Consider the following 23089-nt stretch of genomic DNA (forward strand, 5'->3'; position numbering starts at 1 on the left):
GCTGTGCCTCCCTTCATTATCAAGATTGCTGCCACCCATGGTGCCTTAGCAACTGGAATTTAATTTCCCAGAGAACAAGCTAAATCAACAACCAATCGAAGGGGCGCCAGACTCCAAAATGAAGAGATTTAAGAGATACACAAAATAAGTGACTTCTAACAACAACAACAAAAAAGCTATTGCAGTAAAGCAATAGCTCAACAGATCAACAGAGCTCTCTTATATGATAGGCAGTAAAGACTGTAGAAGTAAGGGGTGGGAAGACTGAAAATATCTCAGCTTTCAACAAACTGTCTGAAATTGCAGTTAAAAATTATAGGCCAGTCTTTTAGATTTAGATAGGAACAAAGAATAGCAAAAACTTCCTGAAACTGATCATCCAAGTAGAGCTGAAAAATCAGCCAATTAATATAAATAGTATTATTTGATATCTGAAATGCTTTTTTTGGAACAGATAAAGAATAGAAAAAACGTTATTTAACTATTAACAGAGCCAGGTTAGACTTTGAAACTTGAACAAAATGCACCACATTCCTCAATAAACAAAGTTGTAAGAACAATTAAGGAGATTCAAGCATAACACATGCACACACATGCACACACACACAAGATATAGCTGCACCTATAAAGATGGACAATGATTTGCAAACAAATCAATAGATGGACAGAAGGAGCACAGAATCTCTGTTAAAACCAATGAAATAAAGATGGGCAATACAATAGATTTGGATAACAGTTCCAGTCAACTTTCCATGTGAATAGCAGGAGTACTAGACAAAGAAAAGTTAAGAGATGGAGAAGAAGCCATTAAGTAGTAGAAGGAAGTTTATCTGAGCTGAAGACTCAAATCATCAAATTAGGATGCTTCACCAAATTCTAGACAAGATAGATAAAAATAGCATATTCTATTATGAAAAAAAGACCATTAATTCAGAATTTTAAAATAAGAGTACCCCTAAAAAGAACAGCATTGTAGCAAGGCAGGAGAGAATGTTCATAAGCCAAAGGCTAATGGCCATCACAGCTGTGTTCCTAAGCACGTCACAATCATAGACTTAAAAAAAATACCTGTGTATACTCAAGATCCTCTAAGTTTTGCCTTATGATATGCAGGGAATAAGGGGGTCTCTGGACATCTGGGTAGTGAAGATGATTATGGTGATAAGCAAGACTGGGTATAGTGGATTTAATAAAATAAGTGCACTGCAAAATCCATGTGAAAGAGACTCTGATGTACATTAGAAAGAAAATACCTAATTGTCTAGTGAAATACTTAAGATCTATAAATAGATTATACTTTTTCTCCAGAGGAATAAAATATTAAATAATTTACTGTTGTAATTTTTAATATCTAGCATCTAGTAGTTAAAGGCTCTGTTAATTTTACCAGGGCTTATTTCCTCATAGATACAAAGATATATCCTGACAAGATCCCAGGACTCCAGAAATAGAAGGAAAATGTTAAAAGGTTCTAGAGAGAGAGAAAAAAAATCATATTTCTTTAGAAATGGTTTTATATGATTATGTCAGTTACCTTTTCTAAAACTTAGTTTCTTAAAACTTACCCCATAATAGGAGACATTAACCTGATTATTTTGTAGTTAATACATAGTAACAATTTATTGGAATTGAATATGGACTAAATATGAGGAGTGTGTGTGTGTGAGCGTGCGTGTGCTTGTTAATAAAATGAATTCCAACCACCAAAGAAAGAAGAGCCAAAGACAAATGCTTTAATTTATAATAAAATAACATTTAATTTATTGGAATTTTATACAAAATAGACTTTGGTCAGATAGCACTTGAGCTCTTGTTGGAAATATTAAACATGCAAAAAGAATTAAGCATAAGAATATTCAAGCAAAGACATATTACTACCGACTTTTTAAATCAATAAAGCGCCACCAAAAAGAATTATATTCTTGCTCTACACAATATATTTCTTTCATATTTCTTTTTTTTTTTAAGATTTTATTTATTTATTCATGAGAGACACAGAGAGAGGGAGGCAGAGACACAGGCAGAGGGAGAAGCAGGCTCCTTGCAGGGAGCCCGACTTGGGACTCTATCCCGGGTCTTCAGGATCCTGCCCTGGGCAGAAGGTGGCGCCAAACCGCTGGGCCCCCGGGGCTGCCCTTCTTTCATATTTCTTATATTGATTTCTTAGGTATTGTTTTATTGGTTTTAGTTTTATAATCTTTGGGATTGAAGATATAGTATGTATATTAAGAAACTGAGATAATCAGATGTGTTGATTTCTTTGTAAATTTACCTCTATGGGGGAAAAAAAACGAATATATATGGAATATTCACCCTGGACCTACCCACTGGAGAAAGTAGTCTGGGAGTCCTAAAAAGAATCCATTTGACTTTTATAAGCCATATTCCTACAACTAAACAATCATTGAGTGTAAAGAAATAGCACCATATTGTGGTAAGATTTTTCACATTGGACATTTGAGGCTCAGGACCCATCCGTTCTGTTCCATGTTCTAAGTTGGATGATGCTTTTTAAAAATTTTAAACATGATTCTAGATAATGGGAAAGGAAGCCGAGGCACAGGAATGATATTCAGTCTTCAGGTTCTGGCTGGTTGTAGCCATCACATTCATACATTGTCCAGTTCTTTCTCCTTTGGGACCTTTAAAGAAAACAAATTTAGGGCACTTTGTAGTTTCTTTCGCTTGGCCACGTCAGAGGTTAGGATAGAAGCAAAGATATTTTCTATAATTATTATCCATGTTCAGAAAAAACTAAAAATAAAAATTGTTTGTGTTGGGGAAGAATGAAAGAACAAAAACATTTACCCCACTCACCCTGACTACCTTCTCTTTCCTAAGTTGTTCTCTCTGAAAATCCCATTGAACACATCAAAATATCTATCACTCTTAAGCTCTGTAAGAAATAATCTGGGGAAAATGGCAAGGGAGTAAAGAGGTACACACTGGAGGTTAGAAAGAAGATGATGTTATTCATAAAACCTTTTGTGAGATTCTTCACTAAGTTCTTAAGCTTTCCATATTCTACTGTTTTTGACTACTCAGGTATATGGTATAAAACCTCATGCCACTGCCTGGGATTCCTATTATTTTTATGAGTAGCTTTTTATTGTTCTCAGAGGAGCAAAGGACATTTGCCTACTAAATTCTGTCTTTTCTTCATGTCCTTTCTGCTTTGGAAAAAACAGTAGCTTTTGATTTTATTTGTCTGGACACATTGTCTCAATTTCTCTCTATAAATATGCAGATTATCCAAGTTTATCACAAGGATGCTGAACAGACAATTGGGCTTGGGTGAGTAAAACTTTCCCTGGTTTAGTCATCATTTACATCCTTAGAAAACTGTACATACAGTACCTCCCAATAAACAGAATCATCAAAGAAGTTGTCCTTAGATGGCTGTCCACGGACAATGAACCTGAGAATTAAACCTGTGAGAGTAGGGAGAAAATAAGTCATGTTATGATGCTGAAGAGGAAAACTTACTTGCATAGTAGTAAAAATACTGCTATAAGGTGCACCTGGCTGGCTTCAGTCAGAAAGTAGGCAACTCCTGATCTTGGGGTTTTGAGTTCAAATTCCACATTGGGTGGAGATTAATTAAAAATAAAATATTTTAAAAGTATATATTGCTATAAAATCATCCCCTTGAGCTTACATGATAACTACTATCAGAAGTTTATAATATTTTCAAATTCACCAGGCGATATGTTTATCATCTATTATGCTGATAGCATGCATGGAACTGTTTACTTATCATCCTACCTGTGATCAGCCCTCCAGCAATTGCTGATCCAATGGAAGAACCTAGGGCAGCTGCCTGCATTGTCATGCTAGACCTAAGAAGCCAAAAGAAAAGACCAGTGTTGGTTTTCCAGGATTACCAGCAGACAAATCTCATGTCCTGGGGGAGTGGATGCTTGCCATCTTCAGGCCAGAGAGCAGCATTACATCAGCAAACAAACATTTGTTATGATTTTTCTTTTATTTTGTATTTTTATTTTCTTTGAAATTCTTGAGCAATATTTAAAGGTTCTTATAAGCACTCAAGCAAAATTGTCTTTTTCTTCAGAAATGAAGAAAAGGTCTTCCTTAGAAAGAGTTTAGTATTTTCTAAAAATATGGTACCAGATTCTGATCCCTGATCCATTCAACAAATATTTATTCAGGACTCACTCTGTGCCACTTTCCCTTTTAAGCATTACAGATGGAGTAATGTACAAAATAAACACTAGTGGCCATCTTTCCACACCCCATACCAAAAGGAACAATTGCACTTTAATTTAAAAAATCAGCAAGATCAGAAAAGCTAATTTTAGCATATATTGTAAAGACAACTCATTAAAATCTCTGTAAGTCATCTTAGACATAGTTACCTTAAAATAAAATTAGTGAAAAAAGTGCCTCATAATTTTGGGGAATGGAAGAATCATTAAAAGCTAATGAAATGCGGGATCCCTGGGTGGCGCAGCGGTTTGGCGCCTGCCTTTGGCCCAGGGCACGATCCTGGAGACCCAGGATCGAATCCCACATCGGGCTCCCCGTGCATGGAGCCTGCTTCTCCCTCTGCCTGTGTCTCTGCCTCTCTCTCTCTCTCTGTAACTATCATAAATAAATAAAAATTAAAAAAAAATTAAAAAAAAAGCTAATGAAATGCATAAGGTTGTTATATGAGTCACAAAAGGACTAGGAATGTGAATACTTCTGTAGCATGGCAACTCTTAGCAGGCAATTCATAAATAGTTGTTGATGGACTGAATGAGTGATTATGAGAAAGCAAACAACTGGAAAATGAGAGTTTTTTGGTGTTTCATCTTCATCATCCAAGAGAGAGTATGTATTTAACTCAGATTTCTGTTTTTTCTTTTTATTTGAAGGTTTTTTTTTCTACTATGTGAAAAAAATTGTACTGATAATACATGATGATTGTAAAAATATGAGAAACAATTAATCCAGAAAAATAAGGGAAAAAGTTTAATTTCCCTCAAATCCTACTCAGCACAAGAATGTAAAAGAGAGACATATATTTTTATAAAAAGGCAATCACGTTATAATATTGATTTTCCCATTAATCCTTTTAATCAAAGTGTCCTTTGATGTCAGTAAATGTAGATCTGGATCATAATTTTAATTACTACTGAGTTAGGGACAAATAGGGCTAGGCAGGGCTAGGTTGGGGGTCACAGAATCAGGCTCACAGAAATCCCAAAAATGCTGAGGTGTAAGGAAACCAGAGATAAGAGAGCCAGCCAGACCACCCTGCCCTAGGTGTATGGGTGGGAGGATGTCTTTTTTATGACAATCATCTGCGACCAACAAAGAATAGTCAAGAATAGACTCCAAAGAAGTAAGCCATTAAAGATGTTATCACCAGCCCTAACTCAAACCAAGACAGCACAAGAATTGCAAGGTCACAAGTTTCCTAGTCAGTTCTCAATAAAAAATTGCTACTATAAGCCCTCAGTGGCAACCCTGTAGGGACCCCTCTCACTTCTGAGAGCTTTCTCTGTATCTTTGCAAACTTCTATTGCTTTACTTGTTCTCCTTTGCTAGGTTCATTCTTCGATTCTGTGAGACAAGAACCAAGCTGTCCCGTATCACTACCAAGTACTACACTGTAAAAAGGTACTGTAATTATAGTTCTACAGGTTGGATTCTTAGTTGTTTCCAATGTTTCATATTTTTAAAAAAAATGCTGAGAACACATCCTCTTATGAGCATGCTTATGAATTTGCCCAATAATTTCCCTAAAATAAAACCGATTTGGAATTGAAATTATTAATAAGAGTTCACACACTTTTTAAAGGGCTTTTTGAAATAGAAAAATATATATTCATATTCCCATTTCTCTATTTTAGCTACCATTCAGTAGTACTATTTACTTAATTTTTACTAACTTGATAACCGAAAAATTGGTAACTTGTGTTAATTTGCACTTCTTTGATTACCAGTGAGGTCAACTACTTAAAATATATTTATTCATTTGATATTTTTCTTTTTAAAACTGCCTGTTAATTTTATCAGAATTTGCCAAAATCTTTTCCACAGTATTAAAAGATATTTTGATAAAAAGAGTTCCATGATAAAACAGGCTTGGAAAATATGAGGTTTAACAAAATTAACAGCCTTATTAAAATTACGCTGCCATAATGTGCCCAGATGTCCTTTAAGAATATTTACTTTTCCTGTTCTATGCTTACCAAGAAGCCTGATTTGCATTTTAATATTCTGAATAGAAACACCAGGGTAAATAGTCTTGGCTGTTGGCCAAAATATTTTGTCTGGTGTGTGAAACATATGTGAATTTCATCCATGTGAATAGGTCTTCCAAAGCTCATCATCCACCCCCACCTCCAAGTCCCCCTGAGCGTGTTGAGGAGTGGCTGCTTAGCCTGAATACCCAAGGACTAGACTCTCAACCACAGAACCTACCCAAAATCTGGCCACCCAATGAGACCCAGACTCAGCCTATGAGAGCCTGATAATCTTGTTTTATTACATACATCCATGGAACTGTGCAGGCATGATGCTCAAGAATTCCTTTATTTCTAATCATGAGGCACATCTTAAAAGTGTTTTTGCAGAGTGTTTATACACTATAGCACTTAGGAGCTCATGGACTCCTGCATTTATCATGCTTGATTTGCATTCAAATATGCTAGTGTTCGGTCTCAACAGCATGTTAGGTCCTGGAGAGAATTACCAGAAAATGTGGGTATTTCTGGGGTTGTTCTCCAATTTTGTGAAGGAGGCAAAAAAAGAAAACAAACAGAAGATATGAGTGGTCTTTCCAGATGAAAGTGGAAGCAAGCTAGCTATTCAGTAGAAAATGTTTAAACTAAACAAATTTTTCAAATATTTATCATTACTGGTCTCAACAGAATTGAATTTTAATCTATTAGAACTAAAGAGATTTTTCTCTTCAGATTATTCAACTCCAGCCAGTAGTTGCTTTGAGACATTTTCAAACATATTCATCTTTACTTCATGCTTTCAATTGGCTTTAAAAATTGAGTGTTTTGGTTCCTCTTTACTTAATGTCTGAGTGATCTGGACTGGACTGAGTGATCTTCCTAGCTGTTTTGCATGGATGACATTTATATCAAATTGTTCTAATCTTGTTACCTAAAAATGACAACAGATGGCCTTTGACATTACTTTTGTTGTCCTGGATTTGACTGATAACTGTTTTTTTTTTCCTCTGGCCATTTAAACAGTTATGCCCCCTTTGGGAAGAATCTAGGTCTATTAGAGCTTGAAGGGATTTTAGAGAATAAATAATATAATTCTCTCATTTTATAGAAGAGGAACTGAGAACCACAGAAGCTAAGTGAATTTTCAAAGGCCTCATTATTAACCATTAGCAAAGCTGGAGCATATGCCAGTCTTCCTGATTCTCTAGATCCAGCTGCTTTTCACATTATGCTAACTCATTATTCTATGTGTTGATTATAGGAAATGACCACTCAGCTCATCACGGATGCCCCATCCTCCATTTTGGTGAGACCAACTAAAAGAGTAAGCCTACTATAATTTGGTTGTGATTATCAAGTTGCCCTATCTGCAAGGAGACACTTGCCTATGGTAGAAAAATTTAAAATTTAAATTAACACTGTTAATTAAAACAAATGAAAACCAATCACCATTAATAACATTAGTTCTGACACATCTTCCTATACAGTTCTATTATCTCAGTTGTGTCTCTTTGGCTCCAGTAAGGACAATACTTATGAACTGTGGCCTGGATTGCTAAAGAAAAGGCTCTCTCATCTCCAGGTTCCTCAGGAATGAGATAAAACATCATCAAACCTCAGGGTGCAGGAAAACCCATTCTTTAACTCACGCTGTAGATACTCCCAAGAGTATCGCCACAATGCTTGAGAGGCCTCCTACCACACCAGGTAAGCCATGCAGGTTATGAACACCACATGTATCATGGATCCTCAGTTTAGCAGTAAGACATGGCTAAAATTGTAAAAAGAAGAAGGTTTATTATTTTGACATATAGAGTTCTGTAACTGAAGTCAATGACTATGCCCCTTTTACCATCCAGATCTAAAACCCCTTAAGTCAGAGAATCTGAATATGTTAGTACAAAACTACTCTTGTTAGTTTTTAGTAGATGGTTTTGAAGTTTAAGTGATTTCAAATTATCCTCCTTCTTACCTACTGATGATAAGGAGTTTAAGGGGTTAAAAGGGCACAAAATCCTCAATTATACAAATAAACATCACCTTTAGTGGAACTGTCCAAAGGAAGTAACACCAGTACTTAACATTTAATTCACACTAATTATTAAATAATTTATCAGATTCTTTCCCGTTACACAAAAGAAGTCAAGGAAGAGTGGAAACCACTGCACAATGAAATGTGAGTGGTATTTCTGACAGGAAGGGAAATGATCCTCAAACAAGGAGGGGTGATGATAAAAGGAATTTTCATGGCTTTTCTCTGTTGGTGGCATGCCTGAAGATGATGGTACAGATTCAAAGTTTGAGGGCACTTGTCATACTTACGGTCAGGAACCGGAACCCCAACACGGAGACCATTCCCGCAATGCTCCCAATGATCAAAGAACCATAGGGGTGAATCTTCATGTCTGCACAAGTGCCCACAGCCACTCCTCCAGCCAAGGTTGCATTTTGAATGTGAACCTGTGTGGAGCACAGAAACACGAATGAAGTGAGCTGAATGAGGCAGCCTTCGGAAGCAGTGAAGCAATCTACATAGGGTTCCATGGACCCCATGGCACATTCTTCAGTTCAAAGAGCTATAGATTATTTTTTAAAAAGATGACAGAAGGCCTTTCTTCCAAGCAGGTGACATTTGATATCTTCCTTGCTGGAGTTCTTGGTAATGACTAAGTGATTGGGTTAGTGAGACCAGTTTGGGGAGGGATGTGAGGAAAACCAAAGAAGTGGTAGTGGAAGACCGGAGTATGTACAGTGTAGTTATCCTAACTGTGGTATGTCTATTTTTTTCAGTTGGAGAATGCATTTGTGGTATTCATGAACCAAAAGAGGTCTGTGGCTACTGTGTGCTTTGTGGAGTCCATGATATCCCAATATTTAAAGATGGAATGTAGAGACACCAAAATGTGCACATTATCCATGAGAGACAACAGCTTTCCCAAGTTTCATTATTGGGAACATTTGAAGATGGTGGAAAGAGTAACCAATTTCCATTTACCAGAATTCCTCATAGGAATCATGTTTTGGCTGTTCTGCCTGAGGGGGAAAGTTCATCCCTACTTTTAATTAGGACCGAGTTGTACATGTACAATTTTTTTCTTTTTGTGTTTCCAATTTTCTTTCATTAAGCAATTTGTACATTGAAATCCATGTCCTTAGCTATGCTTGAAGAAATTACAATATCCTTTTCCTCCCTCGGGCTGGAAAAGAAGAGCAGCTGATGTGTGGATTATTCCTTCACTGACATTTCTCTGCTTCATAGGCAAGAAACTCAAAAGACCAACTTGGGGAGGATTTTAAAAAATGTGTTTGAAATAACTTTAGACATGTAATAGTTGTAAAAATCCTGCAGAGTTTCCATATATCCCTGACCCAGTTTTTCCCAATGTTAACATCTTATGCAATCAAAGAACCAGGAAATTAGCACTGATAGAATGAATTCTAGTAAAAGTCTTATTTGACTTTTACCAGCATTCCCAGTAATGCCCTTTTTCTTTTCCAAGGTCCTATTCAGGATCTCATGTTGCTTTTAGTTGTCATTTCTTTGAGAGGAATATTTGCAGTCAGGAAAACAGAATTAATGTGCACCTTCCCCCCATTCTCTTTCTCTACACTTGGCAAGTTTTGTTTCTAAGGAGGATTTTCTAATACCTTGGAGACAGTCAGCTCTATCATTAAAGAAATAGGGCTCAAATCTTTGATTTTTGCATGACTATATCCCTTAATAGACTGTAAATTCCTTGGGACACTTTTTGATTTGCCACAATACAAATTTGATGAAGAAACAAATGAACATAATTTTCAAAATATTCTGCAAGGTTTGCGGTGTTGTGATTTGTTGTGGCAGCTCAGCAGTGGTGCAGAAATGACCCACTCATCTGAGCAACCACCAGTGTCACTTAGCGAAGCTTCCATGGTGGTTAATATGTACTTACCATATCGAGCTTGCCTCTGTGCCCAACAAGACTGGACATTGCATAGGCTGTGAGCACGCAGGCAACAAGAGAGAGGTATGTATTTATGATGGCCAGGTACTGTTCCTCGGCAGTTTCAGCGATGGCTGAATTAAAGCTGGGCCAAAATATCCATAAGAAAAGAGTCCCTGCAGTAAAACACAGAAAAGGAAATTAGTTCTGGATGTGGAAGACAGTCCAGCAGAGGCAGTTTGCCTTAGGTACTGAATCAGGCAAGTTCATCTCTACTCACCGATCATTGCAAACAAATCTGAATGGTACTCAGACTCTTCCTTCTCATGACCCTTTCTCAAGCCTGTCCGGTACAGGACACCTGCTACTGCCAAGCCAAAGTAGGCCCCAAAAGCATGGATGGTCATTGATGCTCCAATGTCAGAGGCCTGAGGGGCAAAGCATTCATGGTATTAGAGGTGAAACTTAGTCCCACTACGGAGCAAAAGTCAATGAAAGGACTGCTTCATTGGTTAAATGATTGCTCCATAGTGAGACTCAGTTTCACTTCTAATAAAATTAAAAAGAAAGGAAGGATGTGCCAGAAAGAATAAAACAGGATAGTGAAATTAAAAAACATACAGACTTTGGAGACATGCAGAACTGACTTCCAATGCTCTATCAGGTACTTCCTTGCAATGTGACTTTAGGTAAATTACTATACTTCTCTGGATGTCTGTTTCTGTAAAGTGGGAAATATTACCCAGCTAATATAGTTGTGAGGAGACTTAGTGGGGCCATGTTTGTAAAGTGCTAGGTATTCGTGACCTTCCATTCATTATAAGTTACTTTTCCAGGTTAGGGAAATTCTTACTGAAATATTATGTACTGTGCTTGTTTCAAAAGGAAGATGCTTTTTGCATTCATTTGACATTACAGTTAAAACTCACTTAATTGCAATTCAAAGACTTGAAGCTTTCAAAAGCCCCAGTCTTTCCTATATTTTATTTTTTTCATTGTGTTATGTGATGATGTGAAAACCAGCTGAGGTCCAAGATTCATTTGAAGCAATATATTTAGGTCCCTCCTTAGGACACTATGAATTTGATCCAGTTTTCTACATTTGTCTGCCACTAGAGGGAAAGTTAGGAGTACCAAATGTGAGGCATAGTTCCATAGTACTTATTAAGGTAGGAAAATGATACAAACTTATTAATTTACTTAGGATTTTCATACTTGATATATTCTTTTTTTACCATTCAGATCCAGCTAAACTGTCACTTCCTCAGAGAGGCCTTCCTTGATTCCACAACCTAAATTAGGTCTTCCAGTTATGCTCTCCCATAGTCCCCTCTACTTATTTTTCATAGCAGGTATTGCAATTTATAATAATATTTGTGTGTGCATGTACATGCAGGTGGCTCTGGTGGGTGGGGGATATATGATTCTCTATTCGATGTCTATCTCTCTCACTGGACTGTAAATTCTATAGATACAGGGACATTAGCTATTTTGTCAGTCAAAATCACCATCACATGATACCTAGAAAATTTTCGAAAACATTTTATGTTGAGAGTAGAGGTGGGCGAGGGGATGGGAGAAATAGGTGATGGGGATTAAGGAGTGCACTTGCTGTGATGAATACCAGGTGTTGTATGGAAGTGTTGAACACTATATTGCTCTCCTGAAACTAATATTACACTGTATGCTAACTAACTGGAATTTAAATAAAAAGAAGAATTTGCTGTGACATTAAATGTTCAATAGAAATGAGCAAAATACTGGGGTATGTTTGGAAATATTCTATCGATTATCCTTAGGGAAAAAATTTGATCTAGACTTTAACAAAAGCCTTAGAAAGGGCTAGTCAGGGGCGCGTAGGTGATTCAGTTGGCTAAGTGTCCGCCTTTGGCTCAGGTCATGATCCTGGGGTCCTGGGATGGATGGAGTCCCTTGGCTACCTGCTCAGTGGGGCACCTGCTTCTCTCACTCCCCCTGCCCTTCCCTTCCCTGCCCTCCACCCCATGCTTGCCTTCTGTTTCTATCATGTTCTTAGTCTCTCTTTCTCTCAAATAAAATATTTTTTTTTTAAAAAAGTAAAGGCTAGTCATGTAGTAGTTGAAATATAATAGGAATTGATCATTAATAGGAAATATAATGTAATAAAATGAGTTATGGAGTTAGAAAAATCTAGGCTTGAATCCAGATTTGGACCAGTCATTCAGCATCTGTGATCATTAGTTGTAATTTGTATAACAGTAACAACATAATATCCAGGTTGTAGTGTGGCAGTGACAATGAAATGAGGCAATGTTGATAAGACTCCTGGTTTACCAAAGACACTCAAATAAGTGATGAGTGTAATTACACTTGCTATGCTATTATGCTCATCAATGTTTGTCCCTATGTAGAGTGGGCATCCTTTAGGTATAACCAGAACTGATGTCCAAAGCTAGTAAGTAAAAATCCTCTAATCTTTACCTGAAATATCTCACCAACCACATATTCATTGCCAGCAAAGACCGTGATTTCTATTATTGTCATGATCAGCATTTGGGTTGGACTTATTTTTCCCAGGACAGCTCCAAAAGAAATCAGGACTGTGGCTGTACTGAAGTCTGCATTTATCATGCTGAGGAAAAAAGAAAGAATACATAAAAGAATAATGCACACCCAACATAAAACTGTGAGCTGGGATGAATTACAGCATCACTTTATCCAGCGTGCAAGGTCCCCTCCCCACAGCTCCCCATCAGGTGTTCACCCCATGTACCCTTTCACACATTCTCACTTCTTTACCCTACCTCTTGTCCATCTGCCATAAGCTCTAGCTGCTCCAACATTTCCTTTTTTGATCAACCTGTTCTTGATCTCATTTAGGTTTTTCTTTATTTTTGTCAGTCTGATAAATGGATTATTTTCTGCAGTGTTTACATTTCAATATGTAAATATAGACATGTAGAAAAATAGCTAATGGAGGATTTTTGTTCCCTGTAGCTGAGATGGAAGGAATAATCTTTTTTATGAAAGGGGATTTTTTTGTGTCCTTAGAGTCAAACCAGAGAGATACAGACATGGATGTATGACCTAGCTCAGTAGAGCAAGGTGTTGATGCACATCCTGAGATCCCAACAATCTTCTGTGGTCTAAGGGAGACAGTGTGCCTCCAGTTCGGAGGCTGACTGACAAGACACCAAGCAGAGAAATAACTGCTCTGAAGACACAGTGGTTGAAAATAAGGGATGCTCACTTTTTGATTCCAATGTAAATTGTCTGTCCGTGGCGGTGCACCATCCCCTGAACAAAAGTTCCCCATTGGAGTCCCAAAGCAGCAATAAGTAGATTGATGCCCACACTACTGAAGCCATATTTTTTCAGGAAGGTCATGAGGAAGCCAAATCCGACAAATATCATTACATGCACATCTTGGAATACTGAAAAAAAAAAGAGGAAAAAAATTCTATGTTGGGGGAGAACTAAGCAAGTATTGCATCATAGTATATCCCATTTTTAAATGTCACATCTTTTATATAAAACACTGCAAAGGGAGAGCATTAACTGGGCAGCCAGCTGCCTACCAGCCATGAGACTTTGGGCAAATTATTCAGTATTTGACCCTTTTCTTAGAATACCCTAAGAGTTTTCCATTATTTTCTACCTGTGGAAGACATTGCAAAGCACAGTGCAAACATCATCCGCTCTTGCAGACTTTCCCAGTTCTCCCAGGGAAAATTAACATTTCCTTTGTCTTTCACACATCATTCTGCACATTACTTCAACTTTAGCATTTGCCACACTATATTAGCATTTATAATTTTTACATGGAAATTATCATAAAAATGGGTCAGTTATTGGCAACTTTTTGTGGTTCAACCTAATAGATACACAAAGCAAACTGAAATAGAATTGGGCATAAATATAAAACCAGAGAGGAAAAAGAAAATATTTAATGTCAAATTACTATGAACCACTGTGGCCAGGGGTTTAAGTGGAAATAATCATGAGGGAGGACATGCCTCAAAAATCTCAGAGGAAACTCAGAGAAATAGAATCCAACTGATTTCTAAAGGTGGGGTTAAGATTTGAATCCAGGCTTGACACCAATTCCTCCATGCATTGAGCATGGTAGGGATGGCTGTAAATATAACCAAGACAGAATGTTGGCCTCCCAGGCGCTCAAAGACATGTAATAGTAATACAGGTAATAGTAATAGTAATCTCTTGGTTCTTTTTATCTCTGTTCTACCTCGGGCTCAAGAGACAGTGTGTTCGAGGTTGGGAGATTATGCCACTTAGCTCTCTCTACTGTAGGAGATGCTGTGATACACTCTCCAGAAACCCCTTTTAGAAATTAAGAACTTATTCTTTCCATTCCCCTGGCTGTAGGGAGTGCTGCTAGATGATAACCCTGAGCTCTCAGTTCTTTCAGGGAAATGCTCTTACCTTTTCTGGGTCAGCCTGTACCCAATGACTGATTCACAGGAGCATCCCCTGGCCTCAGGGGAGGACCACCTGCAGCTAAATAATTCCAGTCTCAGGATACCCTGTGGGGTCTCTCCCTGCAAAACTTCCCACTACAGGTGTTGATCCTTAAGGAACTCTCTACTAAAACTCCTTTCAGGCTAATGTCTATCTTAAAGTCTGATTCCCAGGGAGCCCAACCTGTAGCACCTTCTCTATGGGCTACATTCCTCTCTGCGGAACTTTCTTGACCTTCTCTCCCTGACACAACTTGCATACCACATTAATTTTAAACTTTGCAAATTAAATTTAATGAAATAATCTGTGACAGTGATCCCACTCAGAAGTGGATGAAGATGTTGACTTTCCAAAGGCACCCAGCATTTCAAAAGCTCTTTGAAGGCATATGAAGGGCTTCTTGGGGGGCATGGGGATTTATCCTAAGGTATTACTCTACGAAGAATAACAAGACAGACAGATATGCTTAGTTTCATAGATTGAGTCAGTAGGATCCCTCGGTGGTCTAGAAGCCAATCTAACTTGTGGATGAAGGCAGCAAATATAAGAATAAAGGGAATGAGAGCAGCCTACTGTGATTCAGGCACATACTAGGGTCATTTACTCTTCTGACTCTATCCATACAATGATGTTTTTGGTCATGTTATTGTTCATTGGAGCAGTATGAGGAGGACAAAAAAAGGAATAGTATATTTCTAAAAATTGTCCCTTCTCAGCAACTTTGAGGAAAGTCTCAGAGAGGAGAATGCTGTGCTTTCTTTCTTCCAGTTAGATAATGCGGACTGGCCAACAATCTCACTTAATGCCAGCATTCTGGGGGGCCACCCCCATCTCATATCTATTCAGGGAACTTCAGGATTGGGATTCTATGTGACCTGTTGATTGGCAACTGTCAATTAACGTGAACCTGTTTGTTTTTTGAAATATAAGTACCATACATATTATCTGTGTGCTGATGGTTTTCTCCTCCTCAGATTGTTACTGCTTTTCGCCACAAGGGGGCTTAAGAACCTCATCTACCATTTAAGTCTCTAAGGTGACTACAAAGTTGTGAATCATAATGATTTTGTATAAAAAGTGTGGATAAGAAAGATCTATAAACAATTAGGATTCTGTATTGCCTTTTATCCTGCTCTAAGAATTTGTGGGTGGGAACTAGACAGAGGATCGTGAGTTTAGTTTTATGGTGTGAAGGGAAGAGGATTGAACTTTTGTGAAGTCTTCTAAAAGGTTTCAAGAATTGCCAAGATTTGTCTATATCAGATATTTTCAATAGAGTGTGATTTTAGCCTCCAGAGCAAATGTGACAATAGCTGGTATTTTTGTTCTGTTTTACTTCCACCTTTATCTTGCGGTAGGGTATCTTGTAAGGCGTGGTAACTCAACATGTTTAAGATGCAACTGATGGCTCCAACTCACTTTGCACCACTACTACCATCAAAAGAATGAAACAGACCCACCCGTCCTTTCCCTCTCTCTCCTGTAATGCCAGCTACCTCTCCATCCCAAACCCAACGGGTCTTTCCCTGGCAAACTTCTTTACCCCCTTCAAGAACCAGAATTTCTGCACACTGTTACGGGTCACAGTTGTAACATTGTGCATATCCCTCTTACTTTATTTCACTTGTTTATGTGCTTGTCTGTTTTGTTACTCTGTGTGCTTGCTTGTCTAAATGCTTGTCATTTATTCAAATAGCCTATGGAGTGAGCACTGCCAGTAAGGCACCCTTCCAGGAGAAAGTGAATCCAAGCGTAAAGGTGAGAACGAGAGGTGGCTTGTCGCTCATAGGCTCCATCAGAAAGTCTGGCATCTGTAGCTTTTCAGGAGATGCCTCAGTTATGCATAAATAAATGAATCACTGGTGAGGGCCACTGGGAATTCATCTAACTGGGACTATCAGTCTTTTATTTAGAAAAATTGTTTTTCTGGTGATGAAAATTTCAAGTCATGAAAATTGTTCAGCTGGTCAATTAGAAATTGGTTGGCTTTCTTCTTTCGTTTTGCTTTTTATTTATTTTTTATTTATTATTTTTTGCTGTGGGCAGATGGCCGGGACTTTATTACATAGAATGGGTTGCCAGCCACCTGCCTGTTTTTTTTTTTTTTTTTGGTTGTTGTTGCTTTGCTTTTTAATGGTTAAAGGCTGGCAAGGTGTTTGCCAAGCACATAGCTTTTTGCTCTTAGAGAGTTCTAGTCCTTTGAATAATTTGGGATTATATTCTGAACTCTTATGAGAGAAAAGTATTCTTAGGGTGGTATCTTTCCTCTCCCACCTCCCAAATATTTTAATTTCACATATTTCAAATATTTAGAAAAATAGTACAATGAATATATGTACTATTCACCAGATTTGTCAATTGTTGATATTTTCCATATTTACTCTCTCTCTCCAGATGTATATGTACATACTCTTCTTTTTTTTAATTTTTATTTATTTATGACAGTTACAGAGAGAGAGAGAGGCAGAGACATAGGCAGAGGGAGAAGCAGGCTCCATGCACTGGGAGCCCAATGTGGGATTCGATCCCGGGTCTCCAGGATCGCGCCCTGGGCCAAAGGCAGGTGCCAAACCACTGCGCCACCCAGGGACCCCTATATATACTCTTCTAAACCATTTGGAAGTAGGATGACATTTTGCTCCCAACCACTTTAGCGTGAGTTTCCTAATGAAAAAGATATTCTCCTAAATAATCATAACATCATCATCACATCCAAGAAATATGACATTGATACAATAATATTATATAATATAGAATCTATGTTGAAATTTTTCCAACTGTTCACAAATTATTCTTTTTTTAGGATTTTCAACCCATTATCCATTCAACTTTCATATATTTTTTTGTTTGCCATGTGTCTTTTATTTAGATGGGTTCTCCCACACGGTTTTGTCCTTAATGCGAAATGTCCCACAATTTGGATTTGTTTGACTGTTTCACCATGGTTAGAATGAGACTGAATATTCTGGGAAGAATATTATATGGGTGGTGCTATGCATTTCCCACTTCACCTCACGAGGTGGCATGTAATTTGTTTTTCCTATTATTGGTGATGATAAATTTGATCATGTGGTTGAGACTGTTCTGTTAAGTCTCTTCACCATAAATGTAACTTTTGCCTGATAAACTATAAGCAGTTTGTTGGGGCAATTCTTTAGAATGTGTTCTCTAGTAACTTTACCTAATGGTTTTTGCTTTCATTAAAGAACCTTGCTGGAATCAGTTATTACATTTTTAAGTTCAAAATTATAGTTTTCTGTATATATTATTTCTTTTATGTTAATTAGTTGGCATTCTTCTAAAAGGAAGAACTTTTTCTCTCTCCTTTTGGGACCCCTCTTTGGGGAATATTTCTATGGTTTCACTGAATCTTTTATCTTTCTTTTTTTTGAGATTTTATTTATTTATTCATGAGAGATACACAGAGAGAAGTAGAGACACAGGCAGAGGGAGAAGCAGGCTGTCTATGGAGAGCTCAATGCAGGACTTGTTCCCAGATCCTGGGATCATGACCTGAGCCGAAGGTAGAAACTCAACCACTGAGCCACCCAGGCATCCTTGAATCCTTTATCTTTCTTTCCATGAATTACTATTAGCATGTCATTATTATTTTTAACTCTCCATTTATCCCCAATTTGTCTAGTTGGTGCTGCTTCAATCAGGATCATGCTGTGTTCTTTCAGCATATTCCCATTAGTCTTTACACCCTTGGCTTACCTAGTGCTTTCTTTACCCTGACCTGGAACCAACAATTTCTCCAATGAGCCTGTGAGTGGGGAATGGTATTCAGAAACTAGGATTTGGGTTCTATTTGTGCCCGTTGCTTCTAGTCCTTTACAGTACACAAAAACTATTCAGTCAAAGGCAACATGCAGTGTTCTACTGGAGGCTGATATCTTCTTGTTAGGTTATAAACTACAGACAGTATGTTATTTTAGGAATAGAAACAATTCCAGGTAACATTTAGAATAACAGCAAACAATTCCCTAGGATTCATTTACACTACACAAATTAGTTACTCTTTGCCTGTAACTTGTTTCTAGATCTGCTAAATCTTTGGGTAATAAATGAGCTGAACAACATCTGAATAAATATAGAAACACATTCTTAAATGTAGCTCTTTAAAAATAGATCATTGTACTTAATCCATTGCTGGTATTGAAATTCATAACATAACGTCTAAGGGCCATGTACAACCTTTGCCAGTTTACCTCCATCTTCAGTGGTCCCAAAGTTGATTGGAGACACTTTCAAGGAGTCTGAGAGGTGAAAACTATTTTCATGATAATTCTATGGTGTTTACTTGCTTTTTTTTTTTTTTTTTTTTTTTGCTGTGTTGGTATTTCCAGAGATGAGGAAACAAAGGTGTGAAAAACTATGGGCACTTTAGTAGGATGAAAGCAGTAGCACCAAACTGCGCTGATGGTTGTGGTATTCTTTTTATTTTTTATTAAAATTCAATTTAATTAACATATAGTGTATTATTAGTTTCAGGGTAGAGTTTAGTGATTCATCAGTTGCATGGAACACCCAGTGCTCCTTCCATCATGTGCCCTCCTTACTGCCTATCCTTCAGTTACTCCATTCCCTTACCCCTTCCCTCCAGCAACCCTTAGTTTGTTTCCTAGAGTTAAGAGGTTCTTATGTGGTATTCTTAACTGACTGAGCCACCCAGACACCTCTCTTATGTGGTATTCTTAATGACCACTCACTTGAAGGGGGGAAAAAAGCAGGCTTTAATTAAGAATTCTTTGATGAAGTAGGAAAAATTATTAATTTAACTACTGACTTTCTTATACTATACATGTCCTTTTAATATTCTGTTTGAATTAGTCTGTGGAAATGCATTTATACATAAAGCATTGCTAACACATGATGTGCATCTCAGAAACAAAGCACGTTTGTTATTGTTTGAGTACCAGCTGAATGAGTAGTTTTTTTCATTGAACTCTATTTTTATTTAAAATAAAGACTGACATAAGCTATAGTTTTTCAGACAGGTATTGACACAGTCTGAGAAATGAATGAAGTGAGGCTGTCATTTCAAGGAAAAGAATTGACAGTATTTGTTGCCAGTAATAGCATTTGACTTAAAAAAATTATAATTTTAGAAAGCTTGTGTCTGTCCCTATGAGCTTATTAGCTTCCTGATACTTCTCAAGGGCTTCCTGAAGTTATTGGTGGTATTAAGAAGTATCCTTTTTAATTATTATATTATGAATATTATGTCAACGTTTGGAATATTATATGTTTGATTATTATATTATGAATAACTTTCAATCAATATTTTTCAAATGACCAATGCATTGTATAACAAGATCACACATAGGTAAAAACTACTCAAAGTGCAAGACCCATGGATTTGCATGTAATAGAGTATAACAACATCATGGATGTGGCTTTCATATCCCATAGCTATTAAAGATGTGTGTCTGTAGAATATCTAATAAGATGTTGACAGGCCTCAACAAAGGGCCTTCTCTCTAAACTCTCTTTTTTTCTACTCTGTCTACAAGTTAGCAAGAATTGGCCAAGTGTCACAGTCATGCTTCACTCCTCGTCAAACTATTTTTCTCAGCAGGGTGACTGATACTTGGCTAGGTACCATGAGGGCCAAAACTCCACAGGGTGTAGCTTATTTCTCAAATGACTATCTATGGGGGATCCCTGGGTGGCTCAGTGGTTTGGCACCTGCCTTTGGCCCAGGGCGCAATCCTGGAGACCCAGGATCGAGTCCCACATCGGGCTCCTTGCATGCTTCTCCCTCTGCCTGTCTCTCTCTCTCTCTCTCTGTATCTCTCATGAATAAAATGAATAAAATCTTTTAAAAAATGACTATCTAAGGAGTCATTCATGACATGAAATATGATGTTCCAATGTGTCACATACTTCGAAGGTTGTGCCCTGGGATGGTCCATGTGACAGCATACATTACTCTGCTATTCAGAAAAGCATAGCAGAAGCAAGCAAGAGGGATGAATAAACCTATATCTCACTGGTTTTATTTGAAATATAAATTAATACTCTGCCTTGCTTATTTGTGGAAAACTCATAATTTTTAGCACACTGCAGTTGAGAACTGTTGTAACACACCATGAGCTTCTTAAGCAGGAGCAGAGCCCTCCCTGTACTAACTTGAATCCTGCTCTTGGTTCAACACATGGTGCTAGACAGGCACCCCCAAGTGTTTGACGTGAACATTTCTTCTTCTTTTTTTTTTAAGATTTTATTTATTTATTCATGAAAGACACAGAGAGAGAGGCAGAGACACAGGCAGAGGGAGAAGCAGGCTCCATGCAGGGAGCCTGATGCGGGAATCAATCCTGGGACTCCAGGATCACGCCCTGGGCTGAAGGCAGGTGCTAAACCGCTGAGCCATCCCAGCTGCCCCGAACATTTCTTCTTAATAAGAGAATATTTAGTAATCTTTTCTAACGGTTTAAGCTGTCACATAAGTTTTGTGTAAGTCAATTTGAAATGTAGGGAAAAATGTAGAAAATGTAGGAAAATATATTTGTATAATCATAATCCTGTAGCTTCTGGGCTATTCTACAAGATGTTTGAGCCAGGGATAATATGGCTGAGTCATTTGAAAGCTCCAGGGTCAGATCATCTTTTTTTTTTTTTAATTTCTATTTATTTATGATAGTCACACAGAGAGAGAGAGAGAGAGAGGCAGAGACACAGGCAGAGGGAGAAGCAGGCTCCAAGCACCGGGAGCCCGACGTGGGATTCGATCCCGGGATCCAGGATAGCGCCCTGGGCCAAAAGCAGGCGCCAAACCGCTGCGGCACCCAGGGATCCCAGGGTCAGATCATCTGCATGAAAATATTCCCCATTATATAACCCCATCAAAAAATGTAGGAATGAGAGAACAAATGTCATATGTTTTTTTAAAAGCTTAGACATACACCATAGAACTGTAATAAACATTGCTACTATTTTAAACGATTTAGTAAAGTTAATATTTAGTAAGTTAATTAATAATAAAATCATGTGTGCCTTATTTAAAAAAAAATCTATATACTAAGGATATATTATCACCTCCCGCCCTGGTGTTAATGATGTAATGAATATGCCTGGCTCCAAATAGATACTCAGTTAATGGTAATTATTATTGTTTTATTAACTATTTCGTTGCCTTCCTTGTCAAACTCAAAACTAAATCCTTTCTTTTCTTCAGTTAACCATTCCCGGGGAAGGAATCTGCTTTAGGTGCTCACACTTTTCTTCCATTGCAGAGGAACAAATTGCGTTCTTTTTCAAATGCTATAAAATGCAGAGTACATTCATTTACTTCCAATATCATCCTTAATATCACTTCTTATGTCTTAGGGCCCCCACATGAAGTCCAGGCTCCCTTCTCAATATTTCACTTTGTTTCTACTCTTTCTTTGAAAGTTACCTTTGATTCTTTGTTATTGTTGTTGTTTGAGAGGTGATATTTTTTTACTTTGCAGAAAGAGGAGTCAATTTAAGGGAAAATTAATTAAATCATTTAGCAGAGGTAGGCAACGCAAAAGATTAATCAATTGTTTTAATTTTTGGCTTCTTATGCTGATATTTTAATAGACATAGATTCTATCCAAACACATTAACTACAGAGACCGGATGTCATAGACCAGATACCTCAGCATAAACATATAATACCCTTAGCACTCATAAGTATCTCAAATTCTATAAGGTGCTCCTCCAGTGTGGAGCTCAGATGGTTACAGAATTCAAAGATTTCATAGTCTCCGTCCCCCAAATGGTTTCACATTCTGAAAAACCCAAAATGTATAATAAGAAGTAGATGGCTTACTCACGAGGATATAACTCAAGAGATCTGTCCACTTTTGTTGAGTTGGTGCTGTTGGGCTGCTGGATAGCATTCTGCTCTGTTTCATACTTGACAAAGAATCCAAATAAAACAATCATGGAAGCCTCCAGCAAAACGGCTATGGTAGGGAATATGAACCTCATGTTTGTGGCAAAGTACAGAGGCACACTGAGGGCTTCACAGGCTGTGGAAGGTTGATAAGAACAGGGGGACTGCTCTGTGTGTGGAATTGGGTTGCATGTTCAACTCACTCCAATGACATTGCAAGAAAAAAATGGGTAAAATTGATGAAACACCCCACCTCTTGGGGAGAGTTATGTTCTATAGTCGAATCATTCTAACAGCTAGTTTGAAGAATATACAATGTAGATTTGAAGAAGCCAGGCTACAGAAATGATCTATTGCACGAAAGTGTCTAGAATTTTATTTAACATAGGTCAACAGACACTTCTTGAGTGCTTACTGTATGGCAGGCACTGAGCTAGGCTCTACGGGAGACTTGAAACTAAATAAAATATAGAATGAATCTATTAATTTCCTTAAGGAAGTTAAGAATCTAGCTAGGAAGAAAGAAACAAACATAAATGATTGTATAAAAGCAAATTGGTAATATAATAGTGGTTATAAAAGTATTAGAGAACATATATAAGTCAGCAATTTATTTTGTCTCAGGCTAAGAACACTAGCACATG

At 37.6% G+C, this 23089-nt stretch overlaps 1 protein-coding gene and 1 long non-coding RNA gene across 4 annotated transcripts in view; one reads left to right on the forward strand and one right to left on the reverse strand.

Moving 5' to 3' along the window:
* The window catches only part of LOC119874176, a 31773-nt gene extending 20096 nt beyond the window's left edge, over positions 1–11677 (forward strand). For 2 of the 3 annotated variants that reach the window (XR_005367808.1, XR_005367809.1), the window contains 5 exons: positions 3248–3294; positions 5554–5625; positions 7456–7518; positions 7777–7901; positions 8985–11677. This is a non-coding gene — a long non-coding RNA (uncharacterized LOC119874176). The remainder of the gene's footprint in view (positions 1–3247; positions 3295–5553; positions 5626–7455; positions 7519–7776; positions 7902–8984) is intronic. The other variant, XR_005367810.1, reaches the window with a different exon arrangement.
* Positions 1956–22576, reverse strand: RHAG (Rh associated glycoprotein). Its single transcript, NM_001110768.1, is given in 10 exon segments — positions 1956–2642; positions 3358–3431; positions 3766–3839; positions 7844–7965; positions 8517–8654; positions 10127–10293; positions 10398–10545; positions 12578–12728; positions 13347–13530; positions 22384–22576. Coding segments are annotated over 10 exon segments (1248 nt in total). The 5' UTR covers positions 22541–22576; the 3' UTR covers positions 1956–2609.
* Positions 22577–23089: the final 513 nt, after the last annotated feature.

This window comes from Canis lupus, chromosome 12 (genome assembly GCF_011100685.1).
Source record: "Canis lupus familiaris isolate Mischka breed German Shepherd chromosome 12, alternate assembly UU_Cfam_GSD_1.0, whole genome shotgun sequence".
NCBI lineage: Eukaryota > Metazoa > Chordata > Mammalia > Carnivora > Canidae > Canis > Canis lupus.